This window comes from Cotesia typhae, unplaced genomic scaffold, assembly GCF_013202065.1.
Source record: "Cotesia typhae breed Kobodo isofemale line unplaced genomic scaffold, CoteBio_Ctyphae contig_5, whole genome shotgun sequence".
Classification (NCBI taxonomy): domain Eukaryota; kingdom Metazoa; phylum Arthropoda; class Insecta; order Hymenoptera; family Braconidae; genus Cotesia; species Cotesia typhae.
Genome location: NW_027423757.1, coordinates 11093424 through 11120201, shown reverse-complemented (window position 1 = coordinate 11120201; position 26778 = coordinate 11093424). Strand labels below are relative to the sequence as shown.

The window sequence follows — 26778 nt, the reverse complement described above, 5'->3', positions numbered from 1 at the left end:
TTTATTGCACACTTACTATTAATTGTTAAAGTTTACAAGACTGAATAAATAACGGAGTCTATTTTGTCAGCCGATAAATATTTAAAACGTTTAAATAAATCGATACGATCTTAATATTCCTTTTTGTTATTGTTATTGTTATTATTATTGTATGTGTTGGCGCAGCAATAGTTGACCGAATATTACAAGCCACATGGCCAGGTGAATTAACTAAACTAGTATGTACGGTCCAGGATAGTTAACATAAACAATTGCTTGATGTAATACTACCCAAAAGCTCGCTATTGTTATAATTATAATTATTGTCGTGCTTACTAAATTCCGTATTATGAAAATATTGAACTCTCGGATGTTCGGATGAAAATAGGTTGACCCAGAATAGCTCGTAATTTTATTAAAAAATTTTTCTTGATCATAAATACGCTGACAAATTGTTTTTATTGCTGAATTATGATAAGGTGTATTTTTACATGCAAGTCATTAGAAATGTAAACAATTTTTTGGGCGTTATTGTGATTGATATGTTTTAGTTTTTAAATATTTTTATTTTTGTGAAGGTGGAAATGGGGCAGAGTGCCAAAGGCAAAGAGACAAATGTTTTTCTGTCACTCAACTTGTTTAAAACACTGAGTTTAGAGGAATATTGAGGTATTTAAAAACCTTTTTGGATTATTCGATCAATAAAGGGGAAAACAATAAATGTTACACTGAAAAATTTGTTCGGAGATTCGAGAAGTGGGTCACATCTGTTTGGGATTAAAGGGTCATGGATTTAAGGGGTTATGGTTAAGTTTACAGAAAAGTTTTTAGACGAATTTTTTTTTCTTTTAATTTTGTTCTTATTAAAATGGGTTTAATTGAGTTTTTTCAAGTTTTGGAAGAAAAGTTTAATTGTGTGAGACATTTGGCTATTACTAGAATTTTTTTTTTAAATTATTGTATAAGAAATTAAAAAATTATTTTTATAATTATTTGTAAAAATTATTTTTAATTCATAAAAATATTTAAATATTGTCATTTAGCCAAAATAACTTTTCTTGCTTTTCTATACTGTCTTTTATTATCATTTCCATTACTGTTATTATTATTATTATTATTATTATTATTATTATTATATATTTATTTATATGTAAGGCCCTAAAGGAGCTAAGGCTTCAGGGTCTAAAAATTTTGATAAATAAATAAATAAATAATAACAATTTAAATTAAATTTTAATAAATTATAATCGAGCTAATAAATAAAAAAAAAAGTTAATAAATAATATATTTTTAATCATCTTAAAAAATTCCTTTTTTGGAGTGCAATAACAGTAATTGCAATAATGATAAAATTAAAGAAGAAGAACAAGAAGACGGTGTTATGGAAGATAGCAGGAGTGTTGGCTTGTAAGACATGTCCAAGAGTAAAATTATGAATATTTAGCTCATAACATAATGTCTTATGCAGGAGCGACAATGAATATCTCCAGGACAGTTGTGTGAGTAGTAGCTTTCGCTTGACACAGTGATTAATCTGTTTGATATTACTTCGCGCTTTGTTACTTCTACCAGAGCAAGTGCTTCTGTTCTGTAAGTCCCAGAGCTGGCAGATGGCTAGAGCAATATTAATGAGACGTATGCATTAACTCGATGAGAATAAGAACAACCGTAACTGAAAACTGGAAGCTGAATGGATGCATAAAGTGTCACGGAATGCAAGAAAGGTAACTTTACTGGTATCATTAAAATTTGTAAGTACAATAGATGGGAAGATGCTGCTGTATTATGTATTATGTATAATAACTATAACATAGTTTAAATAATTGCGGATTATACGGCTGTTCTTGTTTTGTTGGGTAACTTCGAAAGCTCTTGTTGAGATTTCAAAAGAGATTCCAAGTTTAGTGTCTCGGGAGAAGGGAAGCTTCTGGAGGCACCGAGAAATCTATCTACTCTATATCTATGCTTAAGACCAGATTCTGGGTGTAGGAACTACGCTAGTAGAGCTTACACAGAAGATACTGCTACCGTATTACTAACTACCTACTTTGTGCTGGTGTCTTATATCTGTACAACACAAATTCGGTAGCGCTGCTCAGGTGCGGTTAGACGGGTCAAGTTAACAGATGAGGACTAATGGCTACATGCGAAGACACTTGCATAATGTATTATGTTAATTATCCTGAGTAAATACCCTATTTGTTTGCCTTTAATTACCTTATTTAGCTTCTGTTTATTATTTATACCAGTTTTTAATTCCCGGGCCAAATACTATTTTTTTTTTATAGGATACTGCATTAGTTATGCTAAGTTAATGAGAAAATATATTTTATTTATTTTATTTACGTCGTTAATAGTTTTTATTTTTTGATTAAATAAGTACGGATATTTTTTATTTAACTCCAAGGGAAATTTCATTTACATAAGATCTAAATCGAGGATTTTTACGATGCTTTTTATTAGGATTTATTTTAATTAAAGTTGAGAGATAGAGTGAATTATAATTAATTTTTTTTTAGGTATTATAATAAATTTTAGGTTGAAATTAATTGAGGATTTTCGCGCAATTATTTATGGGAGTTTTTTATGCTTTAGAGATGAAAAATAATTTTAACAATAATTAATTAGTTCTGAAAAATTTTAATTAAAGTTTTTGGAATTTTTCAATCGTAGATTTTTGTTAGAATAAAATAATTATTCTAAAAAATTTAGTAATTTTTAATCAAGCAAAAAAATTCTTAAATTATAAAAAAATTCTTTTTAAGAAGTTTAAAAAATTTTTTGACTCATAATAATAATGATAAAATTTTCAAAATAATTTCCTTGACATAAGCTATCTTCTCTGAAATCAAATGAATTTTTTTATCAGTCCATACAAGTTCCATGAAGTAAATTGAATTTTCTCCAGCAACGTTCAAAATTATTATCACACCTAACAATATATATCCGCAATAAAGCTTGACTCTTGAAATTCAGGACAAATGACCTGCTTTTGAGAAAGTTATATAGGATGATGCACTTTGCCGTCGTGTATATAATGTACACCCACACATAATATAAAGTAAACTGTCCAAACTTGAATGAACATGCCTATCCACTCGACGGTAACTCGTGTTAACTATTTTTTAGGTTCTTTAGTTCGAGTTATCTTGTCGGACCTCTGATGTGAGCACAATATTTGATGTTCATACTGTGTTACGCTCTCAAATAACAATAACAACAATAACAATAAAAATAAGTTTCACGAGCGATGATAGCCGAGTTTGAATGCCAGTTGCAGCAAAATTATTGGCAGGGCTATGAATTGAAACGAAATAAAAAGTAGTGCACACATGTGCTGAGGTTGAATAGTGTAATTTATCAACAATGAGAAGCGATAAAACAGGGGCTCGGGATTGACCGCGAGCTCGAGATGGATTGGTGAATAAATACCGGGTTTGGAGTTTATAAATGCATGTAATACATGAAAACCCGGTTGGGTATCGATGAATAGGAGGAGATATTGATGATTTGCTACATGTCAGTACAGACGCAAACAAATCAGCACTCAGTATGCTATCCGAATGACATTGGGTGACCACAATGCGCTCAGTTGATGACTGCATACACCGCGAATGTCGGTTGCCAGGTGAGAGAGTACACTCTCATTTCGCTCAAAATTATGTATGGATAAGGATGAATACACATGTGGGTGCTGTTACACACACATGGCGGTCTCTGCATCTGGAAGGCTCACGTCCTACTACATTTGCCATTCTGGGATCACTCAAATTGAAATTACTGCCGAGGAGATAGATATAATGAAAGCGGTTTACAATCGATCCGCCTGCTCTCCATGTCATGGTAACTCTGATAAAGCGTTATTATTCAATTCACCGCGTACTTCCTTCATTTATAAAGATCCTTTTATTCGTTAATATAACTATAATAATTAATATCTACCATTATTTACGTCTTTTATCAATTAGATTTTTTTTTTTTCAAAATTTTACTCAATTAAAAAGTTAAAAAATTTTCGTCAAATTTAACACAAATATCTATTTGTGTTACTGACTGTTTTTACACAAAATAAAGTTAATTCCAGATTCTAGTGTGTTAAATCACACATGAGAATATGAAATTCTACACACTAGAGTGTAATATTCTACACAAAAATTTTTAACAGTGTACATTGATAGAAAAATTTATTAACTATTATTAATTTATTTGAAGACAATTATTTAATTTATTAAATTTAAAAAAATATTTTTTAATATCCAATAAATATTTATTTGGGAGGAAAGTAAATTTATTAATAGTCAATAAGTATTTTATTAATTGGTTTTTTTAAAGAAAATTAAATTTTATCATACGAAGGTTTTGAAATAATAATTTTTCGAAACTTGATCCTCTAAAATTGTGATGAAAATAATAATTTACCAAATTTTTGATTTGTTCAAAAGAAATAATATATTTAATCAAAAAGTTTTGTATTCCGCTAACTCTGTGAGGTTTTCAGCTCACATTTATTGCATTTATTAGTTTTTCATACTCATATTGCGCAGTTGAAAGTTTTTATTTATTTCCTATGTACGCTTATCTCTTTATTATCTCTCTTTTGACATTTTTTAAAGATAATTTTGCATAATATCAATAAAAAATACCAAAAAGAGCTCATATGTAAAGCTCATTTCCCAAATTCCTAATTTTTAATAACTGTACCAAAGTAGGTGCGAGAAAGCGTAGCCACCTGGCGGTGAAATTTCGAACTAGGGTATTTTTCACCTTGGCCGCAATCTAAAAGCTCTACACTCGGTTTTGCAAGTGCAAATAGACGGAAAAACAATTGACTTTCTGTTTTAATTTACATGAATACTTGTTAATAATTATAATATTAATATATTAATTTATTATCGTAATTTGTTATCGTAAGTGACTGATATTTACAAAACAAGGATATGAAATAATTTAACTAGCTGATATAATTTTTTTTTATCGTGTTATGGATCAAAACTTACATTATTTACTCAGATAATCTATATATACATTTGCCTCCTGACATTATTGAGCTATTTTATGTCATTGCTTTCATTATGTTTACGATACTTCAATAAAATTCATTACTGTTATTAATAAAATAATCTAATAAACCTCGATGCTCGTAAATTATTTTCTGCGATGGATTTATCTCTCTCTTAAGAAAAAAAAAATAAAATAAAATAAAAAAGAGAAAAAATATCTAAAAATATTACATTATAAATTTATAAAAGCAAAATTTAATGAGACACGGTGCAAATAATGAGGAAAAAATTTGATAAATCGCAAGAAGAAAAATAATAGACCAACAAGCGTGAGCAAAAGCAAATGATGTATTGGATGATTTATTTAAAGAGAAACAATACACAGATTGATGGTTGTTGTACGATAATCAGTGAATTTTTTTACTGTTTCTGTATTTTTTATATTCCATCTTCCCTTACATCTCAGAGAATCTATTTTCCAAGGGCTGAGAGAAAAAAAATAACAGAGAAACGTTCTCTTTGAGGCCCCATAACGATAATGCTTCTAACATTACTTTTAACTTAGAAACTTTTCTCTTTACTGTACACATATTATATATATTTTTATGTGTCGAGGTACATACATATGTACATAAATATATACACGAGCTCCTCAAAGAATCATACGGTTCACTGGTATACCCAGAGAAACTAAAAAAAATTCTAAATGAAAAGGTTTTCTAACTTACTTCCATAAGAAAAAAAAAAAAAAAAAAAAAAAGTAGAAGTGCCATTCGGCCCCGACTGACATCGATACCTTGATTTTTTTTCATTTTTTTATGAAAAATAAAAATGTCTATTGTCTGGAAATCTAAGGGAGAAAATTTTAACTCTAAAAATCTTTTAAAAAATTAAAAAAGTTACTTTAAGAAATTTATATTTTTAAATAAAAAACTTTGCAAGAAAATTTTTTTAAATAATTAAATGTGAAATAGCACCCAGTCACTATGTGAGATATAAATAAAATTTTGCTTTATTAAATAATGACTTTTGTTAAATTGCACTGTACTTTCTTAAATATTGACATTTTTAAAGATTTAAGCTTATCCCGATGTTACACTCATCAAGAGCTTTCATTTGAGTACCCACATGCATTTTCATATATTTTTCATATATACATATATGTAATATATATAAATATATGAAAAATTGATGTGGGTACTCAAATGAAAGGTCTTAATGAGTGTAACATCGGGATGAGATTGTATCTTTAAAAATGTTGATAGTTGACAAGATACAAAGTCATTTCTTAATTATGTATCTAGAGATAGAGAATTTTTAAATGCAGCCTAAATATTTGTCATAATAAATTTTTTAGTAAAAAAAAAATTCAATGAAACAGTTGAAATATAAGAAAAGTAAAAAATCTTTTCAATAATTTTTTGAATTTATGAAAATAGATTCTAATAATTTTTTTATTGTTGAATTGCAGTGTGTGGCGATATTCATGGACAATTCTATGACCTTATGAAATTATTCGAGGTTGGAGGTCCACCCTCAACAACAAAATACCTCTTTCTAGGCGACTACGTAGATAGGGGTTACTTCAGTATCGAGGTGAGTTTATAAATATCCTAAATTAGTCCCAATATCAATATAATAAAAGCAATAATGACTGATAATAAATATAAATATAAAAATACGAAAGCCAAAATAACTCTTGTTAAATATACATAAATATATTTATATGCGCAAGTATTTCTAAGTTCTGGTTTATTTTTTATCTACTGATTTTCACACATGACTGGCAACAAATAAAACTGTTTAAATAAACTCTTTAATCAATAAAATAAAGTTATTTATTTTGGAGTAATTTAGGAATTTAGCGATTTTATTTCCCGTTTTATTCGGTGTTTTTATTTATTCGCGCTTCTACTCTCACTCGGATAAATTATCGCTTTAAAGTTATTTTAGTTACTTTTTTTTTTTATTTATTTTTTTTTAGAGAGAGAGAGTGTGTAAAAAAATACAGAAATGTTAAAGAGCTTGGAAGTAGATCAAGGAACTTGAGAAGTTTACAATAACATCTACCAGGAGGTCAATCTGTGATACAATAAATGTAACTCGTGATGATGCGATGCCAAGTCACACATTTTACGTGTCTCACCTGTTACGATGCTGGCAATAGACCGGATTTGTGATGTTGTCAGAGCAAAACTATTTTATTTTAAATTTCTAACAAGTTTTAAATTTTTTATTGAGTTCTTTAAATTTTTTATTCGTAATATTATTTTCAATTTTTTTTTTTAAGTAAAAATAATAATAATAAAAATGTTGGCAACTTAAAAAATTAATCTAGGTGTTGATTTAAAAAGCAAAATAAAAAAAAAGAAAATTATTAAAAATCCGGTAGCAAAGTATTAGAAAAAATAATCGAAGATGTCAGTGGGATTTCACACGAGAGCTTAACTTATGATCTTTTAAGCACGTATTTCTCAGTGATCCGTATTTCGTGCTTTCTCGTGTACATTCTGACGGTGAACAGTAAAACCCGACGGCTGTTACGGATAAAGCTTTTTAATACTCGTAGTTGAAGGCTCGGCACATTTTCACATATTCACATCCATCTATACATTCATACATTTATACATGCATTTCATACTCACATACTTGTCTCTACTCCGCTTTTCTTTATTTTTCCCTTTAAACTTTTTATACTCCCATTCTTTTATGCCTTTGTGAAGAAATTTTTCTCCCATAACCTCAGAGTACTATAAAAATTATACGACCAAATACTTTCGGTATTGAAAAGAAAAATTATTTTTTCAATATAAACCTGCGACCCGAAATCCTTCATGAATATAAATTCTTTCTTTTCTCTATTTTATGCTGCTAAAAAATTCTCTACACTTAGTCAATATCGCAATCATAATGTCATAAAAAAAATTATTTTTTTAAATTTTCTATTTAAATCTCTAAAATTTTTTGTCTCGAATAAATTTATTTTTTTTAAATTAATCTTAAAAAGTAAGGTAAAAACAAATAAAACGCCCTCACGTGTTCCGTTATATCAACTACTTACAAGTCGATACGCATACATACGTTTACTAAAAAAATAAAACATATCGCTGACCAAAATGGGAAAATTCGGTGTGATTACCAATCAAAATGTTTTAATTACAACTAAACGAAGCGATGTCAAGCTTTGATATTACATAGGGTTCTTCATTAAAGTTTAATAACACGGCTAAAAAAAAAATGGGTCCTAAAATTGTGTAGATTGTTAGTTTTCTTGACCACACCATATTTTGACAGTTATTTCCACTAAATTAAAAAAAAAAAAAAAACGGGTTTCTTTTTTTTACTAAAATTGACAATTAATTTACTAAGCAGTGTTTTAAATTAGTTCAGTAGTCATTCTTCTTGGTATCGGTGTATTTTTTTTGACATTTGTAATTTAATGAATAAATTATTCGGAAATTTCCTCAAAAGTGTTATTAATTAATTTTAAGATGCATATTATGCGTATTATTTTTTTATAGACATTTTTTACACTAGGTGGGTACTTGGATCTCCTTAAAGCATGCAAAAATAAAAATTTGTAGATTTCAACTAAATTTTTCTATAAACAATTCATCAGATAAATTAATAATTAAAAAGCTGACATTTAAAACAAAATTTGGTAGCGAAGTACTTGAAGGTGAACATAATAATGATAATATTTAATGAAAGTAGTAGTAGCAGTCCCTTAGCTAGGGGAATAGTTAGTTAAGTGAAATTACCGCGTCTGCCACGACGTCCACTTGACTACTTTCCGTAGAGCAAGCCTGGTATCGTCTGACCGAACGATCGAAGCTTGTGACTCACCGTCAAACTTGGGACAAACTTTGAAACACTATCAACAAAGAGCACTACCACCAAACCATTCACTGGGACATAAAATTCCTTCCAACGGAACCAACATTTTATTTCCCACCTACCATTTGAATTTTCCATTAATCTCTCAGCCTATTTATAAACTTGTAAGAATAAAGTGCCGAGCAGACAATGGATCTATTGTAGATTTTATTTGTCGGAAAGTTTTCCAACAATTCAACCGTTAATATGGCGGTTTGTCAATTGTCACCGAAACTTATGATTTCTGTCTAATTGGCTTGTCTTAAAGTTAATTATATTTATTTTATTTTCATTTTATTTTGTTTTATTTCAGTGCGTATTGTACCTGTGGGCGCTGAAACTGTGCCATCCAACCACTCTCTTCCTACTCAGAGGCAACCACGAGTGCCGGCATCTCACGGAATACTTCACATTTAAACAAGAATGTAAGTTTCCATATATATATATATATTTGTAACGTTCTGAATAGTTTACATATTCGAGCTTTTCCATTATACTTGCTTCCATTCAAATTCCCTGAACGGGTTTATCTTATTCATGCCAAGGATTTCATATATATGTAGTTAAATAAAAGTAACTACTCATAAATCTCGTTCTGATTTTCTGCAAAGTTTTTCTAGCTGCTGGCAGGTTTTTTTTTTTCTTTTTTTTAATAAAACTTTTAGTTTTTTGTAAATTTTTTTCCTTTTTTTATATATTATCGGTAATTTTGTGAGTTTTCCGGGTCAACAATTTACTAAAATGACTTTGATTTGATTGAGATATTTTGGAATAATTTCAGTAGATTTATAACTTTTTATAATATATGGATGGGATGCGATTTTTTTTTTTATATAATTATGCGGGGCTGAATTATGTTGATTGAAACTTTGAATAAGAATCTTAATTTTGAGGGCTGGGAGAAAATTACTTGTTCTAAATGCATAATTCGAATAATTTAGAAAAGTTAACTGAAAGATTAAGGATTTAATTTGTCTCAATTTACTTCAAGTCAAATAATTATTTGATTTGAATAAATTTAGAAAATTATTATTATTATAACTAGCAACCTTGCAGTCACTATGTGACTGCTGTGAATTGTGAACTATAAAAAATTAAAATTTTACTTTTTTAAATAATTAATTTTGTTAAATTGCACTGGTACTTTTTTAAATATTGACTTTTTTAAAGATATAAGCTCATTTTGATGTTACACTCATCAAGAGCTTTCATTTGAGTACCCACATAAATTTTGATATATTTTTCATATATACATATATATAAAATATATAAATATATAAAAAAATTGATGTGGGTACTCAAATGAAAGGTCTCGACGAGTGTGATGTCGGGATGAGCTTATATCTTTAAAAATGTCAATAGTTCAAAAGATACAAGGTCATTTCTTAATTGTTACTATCCTAGAGACAAAATTTTTATTATTCTTTTAATAATATAGATTAATTTTTTTTTATTGTGGGAATTTATAAAAAAAAATTTTTTTTTGCAACAAAGCACAGCCTTATATTTTATTAGTGTTGACGTGACAGCAAGTGTTGAAATAAAAAAAGGTCAGAAAAGATGTAAAGGCGATTCGTTGAAAATTTTCTCGTCCTGGTGACATTTGAGAGGGATTTGTCGACAATAAAACGGACACCAAGGAGGTTGGTACCGATTGACGGGCGAACAGGATTAGACGGGAGATAGGAGAACCGAGAATCGAGAGGCGAGATCCGAGAACCCGGGAAAATTGATTGCCCATGGTGATTACTGTCCCTTGTATCAATAAATCTAACGGTTTTGTTTTATTGTAGCGATAAATTAAAATCCTGATACAAAGCTACAACTACAAACTATTTATATTCCATTTTATTTATTTTTTATTACTCATACACATTGTCAACTCGAGACAATAGGATTTGGTTAGCGGAAACTAAAATTGTGAAAGCACTACCAGCACATGTCTGGCAGTAATCCAGTCACTGTGTTCTGGTTAAGTGTTTAATTTTTATTTCATCTCATCTCATCTCATACACAGACTAATGTCCATCTGCCAATTTGTTATTTCGTTATTGCTCAAATAAATCCTATAAATTTCATCAAATTCATTTTTTCTACCTTGCTGACACGATAAATTTGTCTGTCCGAGTATTGGCAAATGTATACCAAGTGTTTGATGATTGAATCGAAAGTTTTATGGGCAAATTCTATTGAAATATTTCTGTCGGAAAGAGGTTAAAAGGTTTTATACAAATTTTTATTGCAATAAAATTTTTTTTGAGTTTTTTTTTGTTGCAAATACTAAAAATTGTTCTATTTATTCAAAATTGAAGGGTTAATTTTTTTAAATAAAAAAATATTTTTCTTAGAATTAATTAAAATAAGCTCATCCTGACTTTACACTCATCAAGAGCTGTCATTTGAGTACCCACATGGATTTTTATATATTTTTCATATATACATATATATAAATATATAAAATATATGAAAAATTGATGTAGGTACTCAAATGAAAGGTCTCGATGAGTGTAACATCGGAATGAGCTTATATCTTTAAAAATGTCAATATTTCACAAGATACTAATAATAATAATAATATACTAGGATAATAATAATAAAAAATAAAAATATATAAATTAAAATTTTTAATATGCAAAAATCAGCCTCTTTACATGCACACACCACTAAAGATTAAATGAATAGAATGAAAGGCAAGTGTTTCCTCCGAGTAATTTGTAACTTGACATACTTAAAGACAAAAAACGAAAGAACAAGAAACAAAATAAAAGTTGGTCATTGACATGAAAAATTTAACAATTTTGTTAAAAGAACTCCAGCAGTGAACAGAGCTGACTGGTTCCTGTTAATTCCTTTAGCTGTTGAACTTCCAGTGTTCGGTCTTATATATTCGCTCCAGTTGCTCAGTAATGTTACTTTGTAATTTAAAAGAAGCTATTGCAAAAAAAAGTTAAAAAAATTTCCATTTAAGACCACAAATTGAAATGAATGCTTGTAATTAATGAGTTTTCTTGGGTTTACTTAAAATGCTAAAAAATAGAGTCACTATCACTGAATATTTAAAGTCATTAATAATTTATCTCAAGAAATTATTTTTTAATATAATTATTCAGGGTCGGAATAATTTCTTGTCGGTTTAATTTTTAGTTTATTTAAATCTCATTAATTCTGTCGGCTCTGTAACAAAGTTCAAGGGAAAATATTTTTGTTTCTTAAATAAAATCTTACCATCGAGAAAATAATTTTTAGCAAAATTAATTTATTACTTATCACGACTTGGTCTCATTAAAATATATAATTTATTTAAATAACTTCCGTTCTATTTACAAGTTAATCCAAAACAAAAATCCTTTTTTAAACCTGGATTTTCTGTCTGTTACTCTCGAGTAATGACCATTTTAAATGTTAAATCCCTCATTAAGGTTAAATATCAGCCAACAAGACAATAAGATTCAGACCCAATTTTTTATTAATTTAAAATTTAATTATCTTTAAATTTCCCTAATGACCATCCATCTTTCCGCTTCATTAATTATTTATAAATTACAAAGTAATTTTTTTTTATTATTTTAGACAAAATAAAATTTTTAAAGACAACTTTTTAATTTTTTTTTTCTTTTAATTTTTTCAGGCAAAATAAAATACTCGGAGAAAGTATACGATGCGTGTATGGACGCGTTCGACTGTTTACCACTCGCGGCCCTGATGAACCAACAGTTCTTGTGTGTTCACGGCGGTCTGTCACCAGAAATCCATGTCTTGGAAGACATCCGAAAGGTAAACCTCTAATTTACAAATTTATTTACTAAGAAATTAATTCACTAATTAATTAAAAATAAAAAATTAATTTAAGATAAAAAATTAAACGTCAGAATAAATTAAATTTATGAAAATAAATTAAAGTAGATCATAAGATTTAAATGCGTATTAATTATTATTATTATTATTATTATTATGTATAATGGAGAATTTAATACCGCCTGGCCTTTTTAGATCAAGCTAATTGTATAAATGACATTAAATATATTCTTAACTGATATGAATAAAATGATTGACGAGAAATCGACTGATCTATTAAAATGCCATGCGAACCCAAGGCACACAAGCGGAAGTGAACTAGGAAGCTAACCCAATGTGCTGCCACCTGCTCTATCGATCGTCCACCTACGCTTATACCTTCATATACATAACGTTCTTCCACACTTTAATTTTAATACTCATATTCGAACTTTTTTTGTTACATTTTTCTATTTGAATCTATAAAAAAGAGGGTAGTTTATGAAAATGGAAAAAATTTTTTTTAATTGTCTATTGAACTCTTTTCGATTTGTAAAAAATTTTTTTGCGAGACAGGTGTGAAAGTTTTTGAATAATTCGAAGTTTTTAAAGTCTAAAAATCGATAGTTAAAATTCTTATTAATAAAAAAAAAAAATCTAAACGAAAATTTCTACCAAATTAAGTCCTATATTTTTTTAATTAAAATATATTTGAATGAATTAAAGAGAAAAAATTTTAAACAGTAATTTTTATCAAAAATTTTCTTACAAAGTTAAGTCCTACTTTTTTTTATTTATCTATTTTTTTAATTCAATTTAAATGCCAAGACAATAGCCGAATGGCAAAAAATACAAAATCTAGACTAAGTTTAGATTTAAAGCACTACAATTCATGCCAATTAAAATAAAGAAAAAAAAATTATTAAACTCTAATCTTGATATAAATTTTTTTTACAAAATTAAGTTTAAAATTTTTTAAATAAAAATTTAAAAAATAAATAAAATAAATTCTGAAACACGAAACGTCTACAATAATTTAATTTTAAACAACTCTACACATATAACACATAAATTTCCATAAAATATATCAGGATCTTCCAACCTCTTAAACTCGTGAGTTGAGAATTGATATTGATAAACCTTTTTATCACCAAATTTAAAATGCTAAACACGCTATAAAAAGCTAATGCAAGCCATTACATTTAAAAATTTAAAATCCTGCTAGCGGGCCCATAAAAGAGAATTAAAATCGTTTATGGCGATGGTGAAGAACAATAGTTGATAGTTTAACATAAAAATAAATCGACAATGGCTAGTGTATCGTATTTATTTCTCCCCGGTGTTTTCAATGGCTCCGCCGGAGTTCAGAGTCGTGTATAAAAATTCAACGCTCAAAGCGGGCACTAAATAGTTAAAAGTCCTCACTACTCTGGCAATCATCAGTTTAATGCTTATCGCATTCGCATCAGGCACTCTTCTTCGAGCGTTTTACTCCATTTTGACGTCTCAGGGCGGGAGAGCAAGTAATATAAAGACAGAAGACAGAAGAAATCTTGTGATACGCTGCATAAGCATCTAGAATGCTATAATGGATAATGGATGCTTATAAACCACTATGCTAGAATCCAGAAATGTTCTGTTGGATCCATTCGCCTCATTCCTTCTTTCCTCTGTCTGTATCCCATATCGGAAAGTATCCGCAACATATGCTAATGCTCTACATTTATATCTTCATCCTCCATCTACCGTCTTACATTTTTACATATCTCTACTGCTATCCTATGCATTCTTATACTTTTCATGACGCACTCGATCACTGATAAAGTAAACTCGGAATAAATTTCTAATTTTTCAAGTTAATAACCATTTTTATTTTTTTAATATTCAACGTTTGCTTTAAAAGTCAAAAATTGACATTTCAAACGTGGAAAAAATTAAATAGTTTGATTTATTTTTAATTTTTTTTAATCAATTTTTCACATTTCTAACATTTTTTAGTGAATTTAAGCAAAAAAAAATTTTTTACACGCTTTTTTTTGCTTTAAAAATGCAAAATTATAAATTCATGATTTATGGAAGAGGTGTAACGTTTGGTGACACTCCCTCAGTGTAGCATCGAGCAAATTCCGAGTTTAATCAACATTGGATAGACCCGAGAATTGCAACAGTCGGCGGTCTAGAAGTAAAGTGTCAGCTACGCTCGTTTCCCTGATAAATTTTGTATTTAAATGACCCGGTCCGCTAAACCAGCAACTACTCAGACCAACAGGATGGGAATAATGCATGACAATAGACCATAGCAAGTCCCCTCTCATGCTCTACACTGTTATGTATCTTCTTTGAATTTATATTTATATTGTATTTATATATTACATAGATCTTGTGACATTTATCGGTTATCTTTATTCCCTTTTATAATACATAATATGTATATGAATATTTCTTTACACTGTCTCTAGGGTTGAATCGATCAGTAGTTCCCTTCGAATAAACTCTAAATAAATTTGTCACTCACGGATTAAACGATACCGTTTTAGATAAATTATTATTTTATGATAATTTTATTTTTTTATATTTTAAATAAATTTTTTGAATTTTAATATAATTTTTTTTTTAAAAAATTATTTTAAAATTTAATTTGAAAAATATCTTGAGATGACTCTTAAAATGTCAAAATATCAGAATTTAATAAAAATTTAATTTTATAAAATTTAATTGCATTAAATAATTTATAATATCTCAAATTCTAAAAAATGTTGAATTTGTTAAGTTTAAAATTTTAAATATCAAACGTGGAAAGTTAAAAAATAAAAAAAAAATTTTTTACTTTAGGAATTTGCATTTAATAATTTAATAATTCATAATTTAAATTGTTATAATAATACTGGGTTTTCCAATTACACGAAGCGCGATAAATCACATAAAATAGAAGCAACATTTAATTTTCATTTGTTCGTTAACTTTGTTACTCGTTCATTCAAAAAATCGTTTAATTAGTTGATTTATTATTGAAAGTTAAAATAGTGTCGGCGCAATCCAAGTAAAGAGATAATTTAGCAACCGAAACAACAAAAATAAATAACTGAAAAATAAACAGCGATGCGACAAACGAAACATTTAATTAACGAAATAAAGTGGGTGGTGTGTGTATAAATGTTTAATAATATTTGGTGCAATGGCAAAATTTAGTTTCCTGGCTCACTTACATCACTTACTCCGAAATTCTCATTAAATACAAGGATAACTCCGCACTACGTTGCTGCTTTATGTTTAATCATCCCTGCACTTGAGATAACATATAAACGAATATTAGATCCTCAAAGTTATGCTCAAATATTTTGTTTACTCTAATATTAATCAGTCTCACGTGTTTGAAATATATTTGAAGTAAATTTGATTTTTTTTTTTGCAGTTGGACAGGTTCAAAGAGCCACCAGCTTATGGACCAATGTGTGATTTACTTTGGTCGGATCCACTCGAAGACTTTGGCAATGAAAAAAATGCCGAACACTTTTCTCATAATAGCGTTCGGGGATGTTCGTATTTCTACAGGTAATTTTATTATTTAATAACTAGCAACCTTGCAGTCACTATAAATAAATAAAATTTTGCTTTAGCAAATAATGAACTTTGTTTAATTGTACTGTATTTTCTTAAATATTGACCTTTTTAAAAATATAAACGCATCCCAATGTTACACTCATCAAGAGCTTTTATTTGAGTACCCACATGCATTTTGATATATTTTTCATATATATACATATATATAAAATATATAAATATATGAAAAATTGATGTGGGTTCTCAAATGAAAGGTCTCGATGCGTGTAATGTCGGGGTGAGTTTAAATCTTTAAAATTGTCAATAATTGACAAGATACAAAGTCATTTCTTAAAAAACCGATTTTATCATAGTATAGATTATAATTTTTTTTTCTAATAATTTTTTTCACACTAAATTAAGTAATTTGATATTTACCTAATTTCTATTAACCTCTAGAAATTTAAATATAAAAAGTTAAACTCAAGAAAGTTTAACTTTTAATTATTTGAACTTTTAAAATTAAAACTTTTGCATATTTAAACTCGGCTTATAATAATAATACTATAAATTTTATGATACAAATTGGCAATGTTGCAAAAATGAACATACAGGCAATTAAAATTTTTTTTTTTTTAGTTATGTTGTTTAGTAGGTCAATAATAGAACGAATAAAATTTTATTCCTTGACATTGACAACTTATTTCAGTAGCTATTATTATTATTATTATTATTATTATCATTATTATTATTATTATTATTATTATTATTATGTTAGTGATTTATTAATAATTAAGTAGCAATCACAAGACAGTAATATAGTAATTAAAGTTAAAAGGGCGTGATTAAAACGCGTTAAGCATATATTTAAGAAGCACACACTGTACATTTACATTATTTAACATACTTGAAAATCGTATAAGAGATTAAACCAATTAGCTTGTAAGCTCTAGTCTGTTTGTTTGTATGTGTATGTATACAGACTGTCAGTATGTATGTATGTATTGTACGAACAAGTTGGACTTGCGCAGCACGCAAATCACACGCGAGGTCATCCGACGGAAAAGTTGCTAACACGATAGCTCAAGTGGGATAATTTTACCCCGAAGCGATAAGGAAGCTCAAATTGTTCAAGCGTTTGTAAATTATAATACACCCTAACCAATTATTATTATTATTATTCCCTTGTTTTACGTCCTGCAGTTGCTCAGCCTTCAATCACAGTTACTTCTATCTGCTGTTTGTTCACTTAAATTATTATTATTATTTATTATCATTATTACTGTTAAAAAATCAGTATTGAGAAAATATTTCATTGAAAATTTAATAGAAAAATTTTTTTTTAATTTTCTTTTTAAAAATTGGCTTGTTAAAAAATATTAAAAAAAAATAATTAACTGTCTTTTAATTTTAGTATTATTAATTACACTGATAAAAATAATTAATTAACAATTAATAATTTAATTTATTTAAAGGCAATTATTTGTTTATTTATTTTATTTAAATTCCAAGGCAATTTAATTAATTAAATTTTAATAAATATTTCTTCACATTTAATAAATAATTTATTATCTGTTAATAAATATTTATTAAATTCTATGATGTTAAAAAATAATTTATTAACAGTTAATAAAGCTTGTTAAATGTAAAAAATCCTTCTATCAGTGTGGAAAAAATTTTTTTTTAATAATTAGCTTATTTAAAAAATTATTAAATGTCTTAATTTCAGTATTATTGATTAATATTTCCAAATATTTTGATTTAAGTAATTATTAGCGTATTCTTACATCATTTAACATATATATCAATTGATTATAAATTAATGACATGGATAAAAATAACCTGTAGGCTAAAACGACGAGATTTATGAAGGAATCACTATCACTAGCACTGAAATCAAGAGCTACCCATGTAATATACCAGGAACACGATTTAGCCTAGTAGAACTGTCTCTCATGGGAAATTATAAATAAAAAATGTATACTCGAGGGTATTTTTGCGCATGTTATAGCTCGGAAAGGGTTGAATTAACAGCGTTGACGTATTCTTGCGTTATTCCGGCATTCAGTTTGTGAATTTTTAATTGAAATAAAATAATTTCGCGTCGCCTATTGTGGGCACCTAATTAAATCCTGTTAATAATTAATATTCATCACTTTTCACGGGGATAAATAATTATGACTTTTAATTTTATTTTAATCGTTTGTAAAATGAAAATTTGACATACAAAGAGCTTCAATACGGCTAGACGTGTGTTTATGTCGTAGATAAATAAAGCGAAAAAAGGAATTCAATCGAATGAATGTCAAGCTCGAAATTCCCGGCTTTTGCCGGCAATATTAATGGCTCTATCGCGATGGTATTTTTTCGCGTAATTGCCACGATAAAAAAATTATAAATAAAATAGCTCCAGAGTGAGTTACGGTCGGACTAAATGTGGATCTGCGCTACTGACAATATAACTATCTTGAATTGATTAAATTGACGAACCAAACAAGAAGAGTTTTATTTTTCCGTCAAAGTGCCGCTAAGAATTATTTATTATTTTTTTTTTTTTCACTTTGTCAATAAAATTCAAGCGATTTAAATTTTACATCAAACAGAAAATTATTTTCTTTGTAAATAAAAATAGAAATTTTATTTTAGAAAAAATAAAACAATTTTATAGAAAAATTAGAGGTAAAATAACTGATAAAATAAATTATTAAATAAATCAAAGCTCGACATTTAGAAATTCGTTTGTATGCCAGGAAAGTATTTTTTAATGAGTTTCTATAATTGATAAAATTATCGGAAATCGATGACATAATTTGCGACATCATTAATTAATTAATTAAACAGTTTTTTGTCATTTTAAATTAAATAAAATTTAATTGCTGACTTTCTCTAATCAAAGCCAAATAATTGTTTTTTTTTTTTTTTTTTTCTTAAAATTACAAACGGAAAATTATTTTTTTTTTTTTTTGTGAAAACTTAAAAATTGTTTTTGTTTGTTGTTTTTTATTTTAACATTACTGTAATTTATTTGAGAAGAAACATTTGAATTTATAATTTCTCATGACCGGGAGATCTAAATATCCTGGGGAGTAATATAATGTATAAATTCATATTTTAACCGTGAAGTTTCCATCGTTATAACCCGACAGTAATGTAAAATATGAAACAAAATAAGATAAAAAATAAAGTAAGTATAGTTAAGTTTGATATAATGAAACTAATGTCACTTTTGTCAACAGCTATGCAGCGTGCTGCGACTTTTTGCAAAACAACAGTCTCTTGAGTATCATAAGGGCGCACGAAGCACAGGACGCTGGCTATCGTATGTACCGTAAATCCCAGACGACGGGCTTCCCATCGCTCATAACTATCTTCAGTGCACCCAACTACCTCGATGTCTACAACAATAAGGTCGCTTTTATTTTTATTTATTCCTCATTCCGTTTTATCATCTTTTTATTGTAATGACACTCGTTAATCACTTTGTATTGTCATTTGTTTCGTTTGTTCTGAGGTTTTATTATTAGCTTTAACTATCTTTAATAAAAATCCAATTGAAGTTTTCATTTTAAAGTGGATTTTTTTTTTTTTTCATTTATTAATGTCAGTTGATTTTTTTTATTTCTAAATAAGTTATTGCAATTAATTAATTAAAAATTAGTAACCTTTATTTTTAAATTGTTGTATTCAACTAAATTAATTGCATTTAATTAAATATAAGGTACGAATTTATATTTAATTAATTTTATCATTATTATTATGAAATAAAATATTTAAACTTCGAAATCAGTTATTTAAAAATTAAAAATTGGAGTAAAAAATTAATTTATAAAATTAAAAAATTTTTTTTAAATGGACAAAAATGATAAAATTGATATTTTTTTGAAGAATAATCAATCATCAATTTATGCCCAATAAATTAAAAATAATCATAAAAATTTTACTATGCGATAGAATTTTTAAATTATAAATCCAATAAAATAAAAAATAAATTTTTTTTAAATTAAAATTTTTAAAATTCTAAAAAGTCAGACCAAAATAATTATAAATCTCAAGCTAACACCTTATAGAACAAAAAAACAAATACTTTTAATTAGGTAAATAAAAAAAATAAAATATTGAATAACCGAGCAACTTATAATTTGCAGGCGGCCGTGCTCAAGTACGAGAATAACGTAATGAATATCAGACAATTCAACTGCTCGCCACATCCATACTGGCTGCCGAACTTTATGGATGTGTTCACGTGGTCCCTGCCATTCGTCGGTGAAAAAGGTAAGAGCTGACGTTTTCAATGGCTATCCAGAAACTATAATCACCGCAGAAATGTCACCGCGGTCTAATATACGTGGTTTACGGCTTCTAGTTTCAAGACTAAAAAATAAAGGAGTACCCCGATATAATTCGACTCCAGTTGAGAAAATATCCTCGTTAAATTAAAAATATATATCACTATTGGTTCCAGATGTCCTCACTTTTATTTCCTCCTTATTTCATAAATTAAATTTCCCTTACGACGCTATAAATCCATAAATAGACCAACAAACCATTATATTAAATAATATAACATAAGTTTACCTTCCGCAGTTACTGAGATGCTGGTTAACGTATTGAACATTTGCTCGGATGACGAGCTCATGAGCGACGGAGACGACGCCCTCGAAGAAGGTAAAACCCTTTTTTTTAACATAATTTTTTATTTTTGATTTATCTTTTTTTTTTTTTTTTTTTTCCCCACATTAAAGAGCCCCCTCTTAGGCATTTACTTTTAATTTATTCTGGTCTTATCAGTACCCGCGCTCTAAATCCGATAAAATAAATATATAGAGATCAGAAAATGCTTTACAAATCTCAGCTAATCTGTATTATCCGAGATTATTTGTCTACATATATAAATTACGTCCATATATTGTACGATTGCCAATCGGAAAATAATATAAAGAAAAAACTAATGAAAATAGAAGCGATTTTTCATCGGGTATTTATCAAGCTGAAAAATTCAGATGCCTCACGTCGAAATACCGGAAATTCCACATTCGCCATTACTACATAGTGATGCAATTTCCACTAAAATTTATAGCCTATTTGCATTCCCCGGTTCCACAAGTTCATTTTTAAATTCCAGCGTCATTGCGTGGGAAAATACTCCTGATTTCCAATATTTTATCTTCCAGCCTAACCTCCATTTATTTTCCCGAAGTTAACCTCCATTACCCTGGCACAGTGCTCGCAACCTTTCAGACCCCGATTATCCTGTCAGAGACGGTGAAATAAATTACTCTGCGCTAAAAAAAAAATTTATTAAAATATTCCAGTTAAATATTTTATAAATCTCGGGAATTAATTAAAATTTTATCCTTCAATAAAAAATTATACAATCTATTTGAAGTATTTAATGGTTGCCAGCACTGTGAAAACTAACCTCCGATAAATTTCGACGTGAGGCTTGACATGTAATTCCCTGTAGGGAAAAAAGTAAACTGTAAAATTCCGGTTAATTTTTATAGTTTACTTATTATAAATCGACTATTATTTATTACAGTTTACTTTTTTCGCTCTATACAAAAATTTCCACCCTCTTTGTTATTAATAAAAAAATATAAAAAAAAAAAAAAACAAATATTCTAAAACCATAATAATTGTCTTTTTCCATATTATCCGCTGGTACGGACAGATGGTAAGAAAACGTTAATCGACTGTACCTTTTTATCATTTTCATATATAAGTATATATACATCAATCACCTCACAATCCATTACCATAGTTACATTAACATTAACATTAATAAATCGCTTAATCAATCATAATCATAAATGATAAGTCATAGACATAAAAAATATTAATTTACATTATCGCCTTAATTTTAACATTATTATTTATAAACCACATAAATATATATACTTGCCAAAAAATTATGTACATACATTTGAATCTAAATTTATCATAGACTTTCTTCATATGCTACAATGCGCATAAAAAATCCATTTTTACTATTTATCTTTCTCTTATCACAAATTTTCTCCTTATTTATTTATTATCTCGTACACGTATATTTTAAAACTATTATTCTTTTTTTATATTACATTATTAAAACATCCTCTGCAGATACTGGCTTACTCTCAACTTTATTATTTATATTCTACCAAATTTACAATCAGCAATCTCCAATACAAAACGTATTTTTTTTTTTTATCATTGTAAAATAGCTTCATACATAAAATCAAGCCTCTCGGCTTCTTATGCTCGACTGGATAATTATTAAAACTTCTCTTCTCCTCCCTTTTCTTCTCTCTTTTCATCCCTCTTGTAAAATACACTTGTAATAGCATCCAATTAAATTCCCGTAGCTTAGAACCATTTTTATCATGCGTGTTCAATATTTATTATTAAATTTTTTATATGCATCGTTCATTTTAAAAATTATCCTACTGCAGTACTTAAGATATTTATTTTTATTTTATATTGTAAAACGAATAAGTCCACACGACCTCCATTCCATTACATCTAAATATAAATTCACACTTCGAAGTGGAATACGATGATTAGGATGCTTATTAAATGCTAGGAAATATTCAAGGAAATGAGATATTTACATATATATTACTAGAGCATTCGCTCCATCGATTTTCATTTCGAAATTGCCTTCTTGCAAGTCTTATTATTATTTTTATATATTCTTAAGAAAGATTATTTATTATTGTACTATCTATCACTCGATTTTTCCGCATTATTTCATTTTCAGTAATAACTACAATAATCTTTCTTGACATTAATAGTGCAAACCCTGGACCTAAATTTTTATTATTTATTTTACAAACGTTTAATTTATTTCTTTCGCTATTTTATAGATTTAAATGATGACCCTTTTTTATTTTGTCTTAAAAAAAAATACTTGGCGACAGTTCTTACTTTTAGATTTTACTGGAGGTTCAAGCGTTTTAATCTTTCATAAATATTCAAATTTTGCGGTGAGAAATTAAACTTCTTTGTGGAACAAATTTACTTTTAAATTATTTATTAATTCACTGGCTTTGTATCAAAAAATGAATATAAAAATAAATGCTTAAATTTTACAAGTAAATTTATAAAAAAAAAAAATAAGTTCATTTTTTTGAGATCAATTTTTAAATTTTATACATAGTTTTCCTCTAAAATATCTTTAATTTTTGAGAAAAATAGCTGAAAAAAATTTCTTTGAATTTTTTAAAACTAAATTTAAATTTAGTAATTTCTTAAATATTGACGTTCTTAAATATATAAGCTCATCCCGATGTTACACTCATCAAAAGCTTTCATTTGAGTACCCACATACATTTTTATATATTTTTCATATATTTTATATATATATATATATATATATATATATATATATATATATATATATATATATATATATATAAATATATAAAATATATGAAAAATTGATGTGGGTGCTCAAATGAAAGGTCTCGATGAGTATACGATCACTATGAGCTTATGTGTTTAAAAATGTCAATATTTCACAAGATAAAAGGTCATTTCTAAATTATGTATCTATAGATAGAGCATTTTCGAATTTTTAGAGCCAACAGTCATTAAATCGCATGAACCTCCTGTCTATTTAATCAACAAAACTAAAATTTAGAAACCCGCGCCCGGAAAAATCGTATAAAAAAATTTTTTTGAAAAAAAAAAATGAAAAAAGACTTCCAGATTTGCACTTTATTGTCTTTTATCGTACTCCTTCTTTATTATATTTGTGTCAATCACACTGGCCTTGGACTCCTCCTATATCGGCACGACACTATGCTACTACTACCTCTACTACTTCTACTACTACCACTCAAAACTCCGTTGATACGGGAATTCTCCAACCCCATAAAGTCGCCGCCAAAGTCGTTGTCCAAAAAAAAAATGGTAAGTCCGCTTGATGACTTACATGCAAAGTTAATAAAAAATTAACTCAGTACGTAACTTAACTAAAGGTCGTTTTGATAAAATTGAAATAAAAATTAGCTGCCGACTAATGAAACCTTTGATTGATTTTTTAAATAATTAAAACAAACAAAAAAAAAAAAAAACGCGACTAAAACGCGGAGTGTATTTAATTCGCGTGTTTACGTTTCGTGTCGTTGTCGCTATTTTATTTGCTGCTGGACCCGCTTTTTCATCGCTAATTCAACCATTAATTTAAGAACGTTTATTTTTAGTTATTTATATTATTACAATTATTTTAAACAAATATATAAAAAATTTAGTTTGAATTTTTTTAAAGTATTTGATCACGTATTTAATGTATTTATATTTGTTTCATAATTAAAATTCATCGTTGGCTTTTAAATATTAAATTCGTCGCCTAGAATAGTTGCAGATCACATATTTATAAAAAAAAAAAGTATTTTTATATTTATATTTATCATTTGCAATTCATACTATGCATTGTACTGTTAAATATTTTTATCGTTTAATTTCATACGTACATATTTTTATTTTTTTCATTGGATGGTATTATATGGATTCAAAATAAAAAATGTATAGTCGCTAGTATATGAAAATAATAATAAAACAAACTTTTAAAATTATTTTTTTTTTATCACGATAAACTGCATAAATAATCTGATTTCTTCTGAATAAATCTACTGTTAAATAAATAATAATAATGAATATATATACATATATTAATGCATAATATATAAATGAAAATGAAAATAATCGTTAGCCAGTAGCGCGACTTCGTCACGAACGTTTTCACACGTATGTTATACTCAGCATTGTTATTATTTTTATTATTATTATTGTTGTTGTTGTTGTTGTTTTTACTGTGCATAATAATATCAACACATTGTTTACATTATCCTTTTTACATAAATATTGCATACATATTAGAATTATTACATTCATAAATAAGGCAAAATTTCAATTTTCAAATATATATATTTTATAAATTAAACGCGTTTATTTTTAATCCTGAGTTTTAATTTTCGCATTAATTATTATCATTGGATTTTTTATTTTTCGTGTGAAAAAAAAATTTTTTAGCAAAGATGTTGAATAAAAATCTTTTTTTTTTTTTTTAATCAAAAAATTCTAAATTTCATTTATAATTTTTTTATAAAAGTATTGATGTTAAATTTAATATTTAAAATTATTTAAAAAAATATTTTTTATGAAGGATTTGAAAACCCCTTAAATTTTTAATATTAAAAAAAATTATTCACTTTTGAAAAATGTTTTTTTTTTTTATTTTTGCTCAATTTTAATAAAAAAGAAAAAATTTCTTTTGACGCCTTTGCTACAAATTTTTTTCTTTAACAAAAAATATATGTATATTATACATTGTATAATGAATACAATTATATATATAAATCGAAATCGTTGGCACTGAACTGTGTCCACGTAGCACGCGCAACATTAAAACCTCAACACGCTCTCCAAAATTTGAAAGCAATCAAATAAAAAAATTTTAAAAAAGAATAAATCTCCCCCCAAAAACACAAACAAAATTCGTGATAAAAGTTACAGTACCACCAAATTAAAAAGTAGAGTTAAATTTATTAGAAAAGTTTTTGACTAACCCGTGTGTCGTGTTGTAAAGTTTGAATTTGATTTAATCTAACGCTTAACCGTGTGTGGTTTGATTAAAAATCTCAACAAGTGATTGACGATCAAAACGAAAAATAATAAAATCGGGTTATTTATTTTAGATAAAAATCGTAAAAATAAATAATTTACAGCAAGTAATTAGAATAAAAATAAAAAATTCTTAAGCCGAAAAAATCGTTTGAATTATATTTAATTAAAAAGTAAGATGTACATGTAAATTATATAAATTCGATAAAACGAAGGAGAGTTTTAAGCAGTACTGAATATGAAGATAAGAGACAAAACCCACGGGCATCGATCAACCCCTTTGAATCCCGGGTTAGTCCCCTCTCCACTCGAGCAAGCGACGTCTCCAGCGTGCATCCAACCTCGTTCAGGCTATGCTATCATCCCTCCTTAACCTCCGCTCTATCTCTATCTCGATATGCCCGGGATACAACTCTCATCCCTTCGCTATACTTTTTATAAATTTAACTAAACTTAAATCAACCATCTTTATCTCCACCTATATCTTCTCTGATAACTATAACTGGAACTATATTTTTATCTATACCTGTATATAAATGAAAATTTAAAGCCGCCCTTAAAGAATTTTAAATAATATCTAAACGTCATCTCCACTTCCTCGCCTTCAGCCTTATTTTTTAAATTTATATCCCCGACTCTTGCAACTATTATTCAAATCCGGAAACAATCGTAACAAGCCTCTTTGTTATTTTTTCCACATTCAGCTTTTTCACGACTCATCTTTCATTATTTTTTCTCTCATTTAAATTATAATTTTTTTTTAACACAGAAAAGTTATAAAAATTAATAATTATTATGTTGCGATATTTTATTAATTAAATTTAATGGCAGGGAATGTACACCGAGTTTATTGTGATATGTTAATTAATAATTTGATATTCTGACACGAGTCTATCTATTATTGAAGTAACAGTTAATTAAAAAGGTACACATGTGTGTATTTTTGCTTTGTAATAATTTGATACAATATAATTTATTATAACTTTTCTGTGTGCAATGTATT

General features: G+C 27.5%; 1 protein-coding gene across 7 annotated transcripts in view; it reads left to right on the top strand.

The window, feature by feature from the left end:
• The window catches only part of LOC141531434 (serine/threonine-protein phosphatase 2B catalytic subunit 2), a 75484-nt gene that overhangs the window by 39765 nt on the left and 8941 nt on the right, over window positions 1–26778 (top strand). For 3 of the 7 annotated variants that reach the window (XM_074249267.1, XM_074249266.1, XM_074249265.1), the window contains exons 4-11: window positions 6451–6575; window positions 9169–9280; window positions 12484–12629; window positions 16042–16181; window positions 19406–19577; window positions 20315–20441; window positions 20754–20834; window positions 24030–24062. In XM_074249267.1, the coding sequence (XP_074105368.1) occupies window positions 6451–6575; window positions 9169–9280; window positions 12484–12629; window positions 16042–16181; window positions 19406–19577; window positions 20315–20441; window positions 20754–20834; window positions 24030–24062 (936 nt within the window). Of the gene's footprint in view, window positions 1–6450; window positions 6576–9168; window positions 9281–12483; window positions 12630–16041; window positions 16182–19405; window positions 19578–20314; window positions 20442–20753; window positions 20835–21840; window positions 21999–24029; window positions 24063–26778 lie in introns of those variants that run through there. The other 4 variants (XM_074249268.1, XM_074249269.1, XM_074249270.1 and 1 more) reach the window with 2 other exon arrangements.